Source organism: Schistocerca piceifrons, chromosome 7 (genome assembly GCF_021461385.2).
Source record: "Schistocerca piceifrons isolate TAMUIC-IGC-003096 chromosome 7, iqSchPice1.1, whole genome shotgun sequence".
Lineage (NCBI taxonomy): Eukaryota > Metazoa > Arthropoda > Insecta > Orthoptera > Acrididae > Schistocerca > Schistocerca piceifrons.
Genome location: NC_060144.1, coordinates 106,313,303 through 106,327,055, shown reverse-complemented (window position 1 = coordinate 106,327,055; position 13,753 = coordinate 106,313,303). Strand labels below are relative to the sequence as shown.

The following is a 13,753-nucleotide window of genomic DNA, read 5'->3' as shown; positions in this document are numbered from 1 at the left end:
ATTAAAGAAAAAATTATTTTGTTCAGCCAAACCTTTGGATCAGGCCACCAAAGTTTATTTTTCAATTTCTTTTATTGTAAGAACAACTGTTGCTATCTTCTATATAGTTCATTAGTTACTGTGTCACGTATTTTATCTTAGTTAAATAATCTTACATCGCATTTAACCTGAAATAGTCCCTCTTGTTTTATTCCTAAACTTAACATTTTCGTCTCTGGAAATGGAGATACTCTGTAAATGCACTAGTTTAAAATCTTTTATCCAGCAAAATTTCACTGCCCCATATACTCATCTTTGTAATGATGGCTTAACAGCCGAAAAGTGGGTTGTGAAATAAGTAATAAATATTGTAGAATATTACACCAGAGTTGCGTGTGTAAATATTTTACCTCATCTTTCAGTTCAAAAAGACGAGTCAATACGCGTCCTCGTGATAAGCGCACCTTGGCGTGCAAGAACACTTGAGTGCGTGTAACTCCCATATCCTCGCGCATTTTTGTTTGAAGGATGTTCAGTGCATGAGGTTATTAAACTGACTACTTTTATGTCAATGTTTCGTGTAATTCAGGGGTTATTTTCTCGGTGTTTAATGCAATGTTGGCATATTATTTTGGGGTTCATTTCACAGCTTTTTATACATTCCAATGATGCAGCATCACCTGTCAACAAACTTACGTACTGGTCGCACGACAAATTTAATTTTAATAGTAGAAAGTCATCAAGAATTTTAAAAATATTTCAGGTACCTCCGCGAAAGACAACATGGAAGGAGAACTATTATCACTCGTGACATATTTTAACGAGGAAAAAGTGTCAGGAAGTTTTAGTCGACAATAGACAATAATTAAACAGTGGCTCACATTTACTGTGTAAATTCGTGGATGTTACTGAACATAACTTATTGACTTAAATCATAAGTTATTAGCCTCGTGTCATTTGCCTTTATTACGTTAAAGCGAAATACACAGCAATATTACGAACTGCAGCATAAAAGCCGTTATGTCCCTCTTGTACAGTGCTGCCGACGTGCTTGCTGGCGCATCTGCAGGAGGGTGCATGACCGAGTGCATGAAGTCCATCCTGACACTGTAGACGTCGTTGGCAGCGACCAGCGTCGTGTCGACGATGAGGTAGTGGCGCTCGGCGTCGCTTCCGTACGGCTGCCACGTCACGCCGTCCACAGGGCTCGGTGTTGGGTTCCTGCAATCACAAACGTCACACGCATAAAGCTATCTCTGTTCTTTATCTCTCTTCTGTGTGTACCAAAGAAATAGAGAATAAACAAGACGCTCTTGCACGTTATTCAGCACTCACAGCAGTTCCAGGCTGGCCCGGTATCTTACGTGACCATTTTGCAGTCGTTTTGAAAGCGAGAGAGTTCGTGTACGGTTTTAAAAACTACACAATTACTGAATTTATTGTAGAAATCATTCTTACTGTGTGCTCATTGTATAAAGTCACGCGCATATCTAGAAAAAATACTGTAGATTGCTGTACGTATTTTCCCATACGTCTCGCTCCTGTATTGTTGATGTATGTGTGTCCTTGTGTAAAAAGCTTATTTCATTCATGTCCACCTTGTCATAGGCGTTAAAAAATATGATATTCCCAAAGTTTTGTCGATGGAGAGTATGGACAGATGCTTGCAGTATAGTTTGTTACGTATCAAGAGCTTCGGAAGCATAAGTTCGTAAGTGCTTTGTGACTGCGAACCTATTATGATTAATTACGTCTTTTCTGTACGAGTTCCTGATTTTAAAGCAATTGATTTAGTTACGACAGTTGCGGTAGCCATTTTTCCACTAATTATTTTTCTACATCTTTCTGTTGAAGAATTTAATGAAATCTGTTTTCACATTACAAAACTTGGCTTACAGCAAGTAGACAGATAATTTTTTATGAACAAGCTGTAATGTCAAATTTTAAGGGCAGTCCTTTGTATGCAAAGTACAAAGTGTAGATTACTCCATGATACCGAGTCTGGGTATCCATTTGTAGATCGCTAGTCAGTTTTCAATATTTTGATCTGCTGTATCATTAGAAGATAAACTGATTCAATAAAAAGACGTTTCAGCTCGATAGTGTAATAGGCACTAATTTCAAAAACTTTACCACAGACAACTTTGTTGCGTATTCGACTTGTTGGCTGCGTACGTTAGATCGTAATGTATCAGACCCTTGGGTCAGAGATTACATGTTTGGTCCATGTCCCACACGGTTTATTTCACTTATTTCAAATAGAAATTAAAGTTAACCACATTCTACGTACAATAATATAGAATGTTTTTCTCGAACTCTTCTTCTTCTCCGAAAGTAGTCTACACGTTTCGGTATTTCCCTGTATGAGATGTAACTTTTCTGTAGAAAGGACTGATGCTCAACTGGCCAGATCGTACTTCACATCGTGAATGCCACACAATTTTGTCGTTTGAGAATACGATATACAGGGTGGCCCATTGATCGTGACCGGGACAAATATCTCACGAAATAAGCGTCAAACGAAAAAACTACAAGGAACGAAACTTGTCTAGCTTGAAGGGGGAAACCAGATGGCGCTATGGTTGGCCCGCTAGATGGCGCTGCCATAGGTCAAACGGATATCAACTGCGTTTTTTTAAATAGGAACACTCATTTTTTATTACACATTCATGTAGTACGTACAGAAATATGAATGTTTTAGTTGGACCACTTTTTTTGCTTTGTGATAGATGGCGCTGTAATAGTCACAAACATATGGCTCACAATTTTAGACGAACAGTTGGTAACAGGTAGGTTTCTTTAATTAAAATACAGATCGTAGGTACGTTTGAACATTTTACTTAGGTTGTTCCAGTGTGATACATGTACCTTTGTGAACTTATCATTTCTGAGAACGCATGCTGTTACAGCGTGATTACCTGTAAATACCACATTAATGCAATAATTGCTCAAAATGATGGCCATCAACCTCAATGCATTTGGCAATACGTGTAACGACATTCCTCTTAACAGCGAGTAGTTCGCCTTCCGTAATGTTTGCACATGCATTGACAATGCGCTGACGCGTGTTTCAGGCGTTGTCGGTGGATCACGATAGCAAACATCCTTCAACTTTCCCCACAGAAAGAAATCCGGCGACATCAGATCCGGTGAACATGCGGGCCATGGTATGGTGCTTCGACGACCAATCCACCTGTCATGAAATACGCTATTCCATACCGCTTCAACTGCACGCGAACTATGTGCCGTACATCCATCATGTTAGAAGTACATCGCCATTCTGTCATGCAGTGAAACAGCTTGTAGTAACATCGGTAGAAAATAACGTAGGAAATCAGCATACATTGCACCATTTAGATTTCCATCTATAAAATGGGGGGGCCAATTATCCCATAATGCCACACCATACATTATCCCGCCAAGGTCGCTGATGTTCCACTTGTCGCAGCCGCGCGACCGCTACGGTCGCAGGTTCGAGTCCTGCCTCGGGCATGGATGTGTGTGATGTCCTTAGGTTAGATAGGTTTAAGTAGTTCTAAGTTCTAGGGGACTGAAGACCTCAGATGTTAAGTCCCATAGCGCTCAGAGCCATTTGAACCATTTTTTTTTTTTTTTTGTCGCAGCCATCGTGGATTTTCCGTTGCCCAATAGTGCATATTACGCCAGTTTACGTTACCGCTGTTGGTGACTGACGCTTCGTCGCTAAATAGAACGCGTGCAAAAAATCTGTCTTCGTTCCGTAATTTCTCTTTTGCCCAGTGGCAGAACTATACACGACGTTCAAAGTCGTCGCCATGCAATTCCTGGTGCATAGAAATATGGTAGGGTGCAATCGATGTTGATGTAGCATTCTCAACACCGACGTTTTTGAGATTCCCGATTCTCGCGCAATTTGTCTGCTACTGATGTGCGGATTAGCCGCGACAGCAGCTAAAACACCTACTTGGGCATCATCATTTGTTGCAGGTCGTGGTTGACGTTTCACATGTGGCTGTAAACTTCCTGTTTCCTTAAGTAACGTAACTATCCGGACACTTGGATGATGTCGTCCAGGATACCGAGCAGCATACATAGCACACGCCCGTCGGGAATTTTGATCACAATAGCCATACATCAACACGATATCGACCTTTTCCGCAATTGGTAAACGGTCCATTTTAACACAGGTAATGTATCACGAAGCAAATACCGTCTCCACTGGCGGAATGTTACGTGATACCACATATACGTTTGTGACTGTAAGAGCTCTATCTATTACAAAGCGAAAAAAGCGGTCCAACTAAAACATTCATATTTCTTTACAAACTACACGTATATGTGATAAAAAATGAAGGTTCCTATTTTAAAAAACGCAGTTGATATCCGTTTGAGTTATGGCAGTGCCATATAGCGGGCCAACCACAGCGCTATCTGGTTTCCCCCTTCAAGCTATACGAATTTCGTCTTTGTAGTTTTTTCGTTTGATGCTTATTTCGTGAGATATTTGTCCCGGTCACTATCAATGGACCACCCTGTATATGTAGTAGCACTGGTAGCATTAAGTAACTATGGCCAGATTGATTGACTGGTGTAGTGTATTTTTTTTTGGGGGTGAGGGGGGGGGGGGGTGGGCACAATCAGACAACAACGATAAGAAAGTGAATGCCATCACCTTCATATAACTATGACTTACGTGATGTAGGCAGCTCGCGCCAGGTAAACTGTGAGGAGGCACCGACGTTATGTGTTCATATGGAAATGGCGTTTGGCGTGACATGCCATGGCAGTGCTGGGAGCACATCGTGATCCAAGCAGTATGAGTACAGCCAATGTAAATACCGTTCGCGAATCGTGGGGGGATGTCAAGTAGTAAAGGGTACAGCTACAAGCCGCAAGGGAAGTTTACTGCAGGTCTAGATGTCCGTCACTGTGTGGCCATTTTTAATTCTGTAAATATTTCAATATGTATCGGAGGCTGACTGAAGTGGCACACAAAAAAACACTGCTCTTGTGAAGCTTAGCTTATACTGTGATGCATTGCTGAGATTCATTACTACAATTCTTTGTCGTGGATCGTTTAAGGCTTCTTGGCTGTACCTCGCAAAAAATCGTTTCCACATCTAGGTTTGATTCAAGGAACGCAGAAAGCTGTAAGATTAGTCATCTGCGGTGCTGCTGAAAGAACGTACTATACAAGTATGTAAACGAATCAAAGTTGCTGAAATACTTTTTCGGAAAATCGTTTTACTGGAAGCATAAAATTAAAACCCCAGATTTTTTGGATTCGGATGTTTTTGGCTATGGAATTGTTCTTAAACGATTGCCGGGAAACATTGGTTAGAATATTAGATTATTTAAAATTGTAACTCTCATATCCCAGTCTGATGATGAGGTGGTTATCCTTTCGTTATTGGTCATATGAGTATCGCCCTCTATTCGAAAATTTTCAGTGAATTAAGACGGCGAATCGCGCCTGGTAATCTGAGGTAAGCACTAATTGTCCTGATTTTGCGAAATGCATTCCTCAACCATCTGAGGAATTATTTTGAAATCTCGTGTATTCATACGCAAGAAATTTCTGAATTCTATTGAAGAATATAGTGCCCATGTCTTTATGATCTTCAAAACTCCTAAGTCTCTTTCTCACCATCGTGCCCATGTCTTTATGATCTTCAAAATTCCTAAATCTCTTTCTCACCAGTGGAGGTTTGTTTACCAGTCTCCTGCATAACTTGAAAGTGTCCAGTCAAATAATGTATTTCACTCCACCACGCAGAGGATCGTGTTCGCACCCATGTTTGACTCTCGGAAACCAGAAAGCTGAAAGCTGAGTCATCTGCTGTGCTGCTGTAAAACTTCCTTATATAAATGAAATAAAGCTGCATCCCATGCTACGTTTACTCGTTGCATGAATAAGTGAAAAACGCAGGTGTTGGACTCACATACTTTTTCTTTATGCACTTGTTCTGAAACAATAGCAATCAATTGGATGTCAAATAACTTATGGTGACGTCGTCGACCACCGCCGATATTTCGACAGGAGCACGCCCTTCCATTCTCAAGCCACAACTGCAAGGAGGAAGCAATGTGCAAGGGAATTTAATACCTCAGTTCACAGAGGAGAAAAACAAGGAAGATACCACACACAGAACAAGTAACCGCAAAGTCGACACCCAACCAAAGATAACCAACATCAGAAATATCGATAGTGACTATTAATCAACAGGTGACGTAGCACTAATTCTGTCCCTCTGCTTTTTGATGAGAGACAGAGCCGGATTCCAAACAGCATTTAAACAAAATCCATCAGCTCTGCTTATAAGGTTGCTTGATAGTTTGATTTCAACAGCTTCCGTACTAATACTATCCCAATAGCTGGACGTGCGAGCCAGAATCTCCATGCTGTTGTATTCCATAGGATGACCGGTGTCAAGGCAATGTTCTGCAATAGCGGATTTGCTCGGCTGTTGTAATCGTGGGTGACGCTTATGTTCAATACACTGGTCTTCCACAGTCCTGATTGTCTGACCAATATATGCATGCCACAACTGTCAGCAATACGATAGACACCAGCCTTATGCAAACCAAGGTCATCTTTTACGGACGCCAACAGGGCCTTAATCTTAGAGGGTGGTCCAAAAACACATTTCACATCATATTTCCGCAAAATACAGCCAATCCTGTTGAAAATGCTTCCTGCGTAAGGCAAAAAGGCCGTAGACTTAGGTGCCACTTCGTTGCTATCGCCACTCACCCGTTGCACAGAAGGCTGATAGGGCAACGCACGTTTGATCTGCCTCTCACTATAACCATTCTGATGAAAGGTGACTTCGAGATGTAACAGCTCAGCTGCCAAACTTTCAGGGTCTGAGATAACGTGGGCCCTGTGAACCAAGGTACGAAGCACTCCTTCACGCTGAGAGGATAGTGACAACTATCAGCTCACAGATACAAGTCAGTGTGAGTAGGCTTCCTACAAACAGAATGTCCCAACATGCCATCAGTCTTCCTTCTGACCAACACACAAAGGAAGGGAAGGCATCCATTCTTTTCCACCTCAATAGTGAACTGAATATTCGGGTGGATTGAATTAAAGTGTTTCAAAAACCGGTTTAAATTCTCACTACCATGAGGCCAAACAACAAATATATCGTCTAAATATCTGAAAAAAAACGCAGGTTTCTAGGTCGCTGACTCCAATGCACGTTCCTCAAAGTTCTCCATAAACAAATTGGCCACAATAGGTGACAACGGGCTTCCAATTTCAACTCCATCAGTCTGTTCGTAGTACTGACCATTGAATAAAAAGTAAGTGGAAGTCAGCACATGTCAAAACAAATTTGTTAACCTTATTTAGCTGCAATGAATCAGAGAGCGGAACGCTAGTGAAAAGAGGAACCACATAAAAAAACAGAGGGACAGAATTAGTGCTATCTCACCTGTTGGTTAATAATCACTATCGATATTTCTGATGTTCGTTATCTTTGGTTTGGTGTCGACTCTGCGGTTGCTTGTTCTGTGTGTGGTATCTTCCTTGTTTTTCTCGTCTGTGAACCGAGGTATTAAATTCCCTTGCACATTGCTTCCTCCTTGCAGTTGTGCCTTGAGAATGGCTGGGTGTGCTCCTGTCGAAATATCGGCGGTGGTCGACGACGTCACCCAGCAGCAAACCCGTAAGTTATTTGAACATTCAATTCGCCGGGAAAAGTTGAGGTCTCAAATTGGGTGTCACTTAGGGGACTTATATGTCCCCTAGCCAGTTTATCCAACTGGGAAAGGATGGCTATAGTGTAATGTGTAAACCAAGTGACGTTTCGATTCTGGCGAATCTACACATCATTGCATACACAGAATGTTGGAACAAGTATCGAATACTTTAAGACGTGATTATACTTATCGAAACAAGAAAAATAAGTCCAGTAAACATGGACCCTGAAACGTATACTTTCCTGGATAAACACATGCTTATAGGAAGGGCTGCTCGACGCTTGGTTGCGGATATTAGCACAGTCGTTGCATTGTCGCCCGTGAAATGTGTCGGCAGAGTATTATGATGTTTTACTCACAATACTCCACCTATCTTTAGGTGCTCTGCTGTCATTTATGGTGTTCGAGTCGTGTTGTAGGCTACGTTAGTTACTTACTGTACAGTACTGTCAACCCTGGGTACATACCACGGTGTTTTACCTTGTTCCAAACACCCTGTTTGTACATACCACTTGTTAGCATGGGAAGCCTACTACTCGACGAGTGAAATGGCGGATATGATATTCTGCTATGGTTTAGCAAATGGACGTAGCCTGCGAGCCCGAGCCCTCTACGCTGCAGAGTGCCCTCTGATAAGCTGTTCGGGACACTTTTTCGGCGTCTGAGGGACGCAAGTACCCTTACACCTCGGAAGACTGACAGCAGAAAGCCCCACACAGTCCGCACGCCTGACATGGAGGAGCGTGTGCTACGTTCGGTGGAAGAAGCCTCTGGGAGCAGTGTGCGACGATTGGAAGCAGCAGAAGGCGTGTCTCACTCTCTTATCTGGGGGGTACTTCATGAACACTTGCTGTACGCATACCATCTACAGCGCTTTCAGGCCCTAAGGCCACAGGATCATCATGGCAGACAGAGGTTCTGTCAATGGCTGTTGCAGAACTGTGCCTCAGATCCACTGTTCACATCCAAGATTTTATTTACCAATGAGGCAGGATTCACAAGAGATGGTGTTGTGAATTTCTGTAACCAGCATGTATGAGCAGATATAAATCCCCAAGCAGTTCAGGAAAGAGGACAGCAACACCAATTATCAACCAACGTATGAGCAGGTGTATTTGCTGATAGAGTAACAGGGCCACATATGCTACCGCAAAGGTTAACTAGGGCTCATTATCTGGACTTTCTCATTGATGTATTGCCTACCTTGCTGGAGGCTGTACCATTGCAGCAACGAATACAAATGTGGTTCGTGCATGATCAGTGCATGAGAATCAACGATATGCAGGCACTACAAGGTCACATCTTCAATGTGTGCCAGCAGGTGCATCAACAACTGGGTATACTTCGAAGGGTGTGTCGTTCCATATGCTGGAGGGCAGAAAGGTGTATTGTCATCAATGGATGCCAGGTTGAACACCTTCTGTAAACACGTGGGTATCACAGAAAGTATGCATTTCTGGGCCCATGTTTTTTGGATTTAGAAAATGTGCGTTTCTGGGCCCTTGTTTATTAAACTTATTTTTCATGTTTGGATGAGTATTACCACCTCTCAAAAAATTCGACACTCTTTTTAACAACCTGTATATATAGCACATAAAAAGCTTTGGCTCTCAGTGTATGTTGTAGTGAAAGTAGTGGGGCAAAGAAAATCCTGGCTCACTTTAGATATGAAATTGGTGTACTTATTAATTAATTGATCAGTTAAAATACCCCTCCCCTTCCCCTTAACCTATGTTCTGCTAAGTGGTTTATGTCTCTGTGGGATTAATTTATGGCCCCCTGGGTGTCAGCCATCCCTCTGAGAAACCTCTACTGCCCTCCTTCCTTCACCACCTCTCTGGGAAAAGTACACTTTCTGTCATTCCTCCCCAATGCAGTTCAGAGCCAATTTTCTGCATCCTGGGAAATTCCCACAACACTCCTCTCCCTTTCCTCATTTGCCCCTCCCCTTCCCTTCACCCTCTTCTCCACCATCTGGAAATTGGCGGGGAAAATACTCAGTCTATGCTGAGCTGTTGGAGAGGAAGGATCTCATGACACAAAATTCAAATCAATGTCAATTACATTGCAGAGGACATAATAATATAATGTTTATGTACACAATTCACTGTGCATGTTCTTTATTAAATCAGTTTGTGGAAGACAGTGCTTCTCACATCGTCTCCCACTCTTGTGAACTGGTGGGAAAAGGACTCAGTCTGTGCTGAGCTGCCAGACTGGGGGGGGGGGGGGGGAAATACAAAATGGGCGGTTAATTCGAGCAATATATTGTTTAGTTATTTAGATTAATTAATAACGAATTCATATCTAAATTAATCAATTAATATTTAAATTAATTAATTAATATTTAAATTCATTAATTAAATTGGTGGGAAATGCTGGGATGTGGTTCTCTTTATTTGGGCAGGAATAATAGCCCACTCTCTTGACATCGCAAATGTGACATTAAAAATGATGGAAAATAGTCTATTTACACTACACTATCAAAGTAATTGTTTAACAGTTTACAGCAGACAACGTAGATAAAAAAGCTCTGGAAGGTGTAAATCAAATAGATCGCTTAAACCACTCACCATACCTTACAATGCTTCTTCTTCGTAATAAAACATATTTTCAGCGATTGGAGATCAAACACATACATTTTGCAAATCAGGTAATTAAATGTATCTTTGGTCTCGTATGCACCGATATTTCATAACACAAGTACCATCCTGCAGTGCAGCCTGCGATCCACGCAAGACAGTCGAATGTGAAGACACCCCAATGCATACTGAGCTACACACTGATCAGCCAGAACATTACGGCCACCAACATGCTATTGATATTAATCCATTTAAGTGGTAGCAGCGTCACCTGGTGGAGAAAGACTGCTAGTCAGACACGTGCTTGGTACACGTAGTGTCAGTGGGTGTGCTCTCCTTGTGTATAATGGGGAAGATGTGCGATCTATCTGAATTTGATCGAGGGCAGATTGTGATGGCTCAGAGGCTTGGCATGAACATTTCGGAAACTGTGCGACTTATTGGGTGTTCGGGGAGTGGTGTTTTGAGTGTCTTCATCATATGGTGAAACCACAACCAGATGGTGGGGGTGGGGAGGGGAGGAGTTGGGTAGCCACCCATCATTACAGATGTCGGACATTGCAGACTGGACAGACTGATAAACAGCACAGGCGGCGAACTGTGGTGGAACTAACATCAGACGTTAATGCTGGGCAGAGTACAAGTGTACCTGAACACACATTGCACCGAACACTCCCGGCCACGTTAACACGACTTCAGCAGCTATGACTGAAATGGGGACAGGGCCCCTGGCATTGCATGTTGGTGCACTGGCACAGTGTTACATGGTCTGATGAATCCTGATACCTTCTTCATCATGCCAATGAGAGGGCGCCAGTCAGTTGTCTTCCATTCCCCTTCTCCACTTCCGCTCCCCACCCCTCCCCCACCAGTGAATTGGCTTGAGAAAGACCCAGACTATTCTGAGCTGGTGCATACTGCTAACATGCTGTGTGCCTGTCGCAGGATGTCTCCACACGTTCGAACTCTCTTAAAGCAGACAAATCCCTCGTCACCAACGAAATCTGGTAAGTCATCAAACAGTTACGCAGAAGAGTTGTAAATATGAGGTTAACGCTACATATCACCTTAATTTAGTTGTTTTTATTACTATGTCCATCTCTTCCTGCGTAGGTGGGAGGTAGAAATTCTGTTAAAAGGTCTCACATCAACCAAAAACAGCCTGATTACCGCGCCAACTCGCGAATCATATCCGGGGCAATCTCATTCTCACTTTCAACTGCCTAGCGCCACGTAATGAATATCAAATTGACTGACTAATTAATTAAATTGATCATGAGAGTCCCTTTGCATGGTGAGTAATTTTTTTCTTCCTGCAATCGGATTGCACTCGACGGGTACCTCAAATGGGAATACCTATCGGGAAGGCGATGTTCTTTTCGACGATTACTATTGAGAACCGACATTTGAAGATGACTGCAGAAGGATTCTAATGTCAACATACGTACGTTTCGCGTAAGGGCAACGAAGATAAGATACGAGAAATTAGCGCTAGTACAGAGGCATAGAGAAAGTCTTTTTCTCCATCACGCCATTTGCGAGGGGAATAGGAAAGCAAATGATTGTTAGTGCTACAGAGTACCCTCTGCCACACACCGTACGATGCATATAGACGTAAATGTAAATTTATTCTACCAGTCCGTCCATTTATAGACACATAAAACTCATGGAAGAACGTTCTGTCTTCAGAATGAGATTTTCACTCTGCAGCGGAGTGTGCGCTGATATGAAACTTCCTGGCAGATTAAAACTGTGTGCCCGACCGAGACTCGAACTCCCGAGTTCAGAATGAGATTTTCACTCTGCAGCGGAGTGTGCGCTGATATGAAACTTCCTGGCAGATTAAAACTGTGTGCCCGACCGAGACTCGAACTCCCGAGTTCAGAATGAGATTTTCACTCTGCAGCGGAGTGTGCGCTGATATGAAACTTCCTGGCAGATTAAAACTGTGTGCCCGACCGAGACTCGAACTCCCGAGTTCGAGTCCCGGTCGGGCACACAGTTTTAATCTGCCAGGAAGTTTCACGTTCTGTCTTATTTACCGAGAAAATGAAAGACAGAACTTTTGCTGCAGATTTTCTCTCAGTAAACATCGTATTAGCCTCTAATTTTCCTATTGCAATCACTTCGTGCGACGTATGTGGGATGCTATAATGTTTGCCCACAACACTTAGAAGAAGGGGTATGTAGCTCATGTGTCAACTCACAGTCTCGCTTACCCGTCTTATTCTCACGCATATTCCAGTCACTGATATATAACATTTGTGTCCACTTAATTTTTGCAAGTAAGAGTTGTACCTCGGTAAGTTACAGACAGACTCCTGCTAATTCTCACGAAATCCCATCACGCTCCAACAGCACTGTTTCATTAGTTAAGGGCTGTATAGTCCCCCACCCATCACCGACAAGGTAGGGAGCTGTCGCAACGAGAAAAAACAGCACATCACAAATTTTTCCCGTAGCCGTATCACCGTGGCTACTCTGCACTTAATATTTATCTCCTTCCTAAGCTATTTACATTGCCGTATTACCTTGTTTCCATGAACATTTTTATACTTCCTCAATCAGTCGAAGTATAGCCACTAATTTTCTAATTGCAGTCACTACACGACACGTATGTGGGAGATAGTAATATGTTTGCTCACAACGATTAGAAGAAGCGGTAAAGAGATCACCTCTCAGCTTCCCTTTTGCCAGAATATCGCTTACCCTCCATATTCACACGAATATTCCGGTCTTCGAGATGTACCGATATTTACCCCAGCGAAATCACAGATCCGTGCTAATTCTCATGAAGTAACATCTCGTTGCTACAGCAGTTTTTCGTTACTTACAAGGCTGTATAGCCCTTTACCCGTCACTGGCCATGTACAGAGATATCACAATGAGGAAAAATAGTACACTAACGCTAAGAGGAAAATTCACCACCATGCGGACGCTCGCAACCATATATTTCTTACTACTGGTACTGCTTCCAGAGATTTGTAGAAAATAGTCGTAGTAGAACAGTAGCATGCCTCTTCGGCTATTTTAGACGCAATAACTGGATTTATCTACATTCAGCATCAACGCACACATATCCTAAATCCTCTGGAAAACGCTATCATACATCGGTGTCGCAACCGTGCTGTAGACAGGAGCCAACATCTAAATACGTATTCTGCAAACCACTGCACGGTGTGAAGTATGTCGTAACAATATTATCGATTTCTTCGTTCTTTGTCCAGTCACATACATAGTGATCAATTAAAATAGCGTATCTGTAGCTTCTGCATATATCCTAAAATATCCTGTATGACCTTTACGCCAGATATACGTTTTTTAATGACCAATAAAGCCTTACTGCTTCACCTTTATTCTACGATGACTGAACAAAGAAAATCTGATACATCTGCAATTCATAGATATCGAATGATTGCTTATAAATATGTCCCTGTACGTATTCTATTCTCTTTTATCGCATTTCTGTGATTACTGTGCTAGAATTACGACGGAGTAACGGTGTC

The 13,753-nt window shown here is 42.3% G+C and overlaps 1 protein-coding gene across 1 annotated transcript in view; it reads right to left on the bottom strand.

Annotated features, from left to right (window-relative positions):
- Positions 1 to 950: 950 nt before the first annotated feature.
- LOC124805487 (juvenile hormone esterase-like) overlaps positions 951 to 13,753 on the bottom strand; it is a 147,774-nt gene continuing 134,971 nt past the window's right edge. The window contains exon 10 of the mRNA XM_047266051.1: positions 951 to 1,200. Within this exon, the coding sequence (XP_047122007.1) occupies positions 951 to 1,200 (250 nt within the window). The remainder of the gene's footprint in view (positions 1,201 to 13,753) is intronic.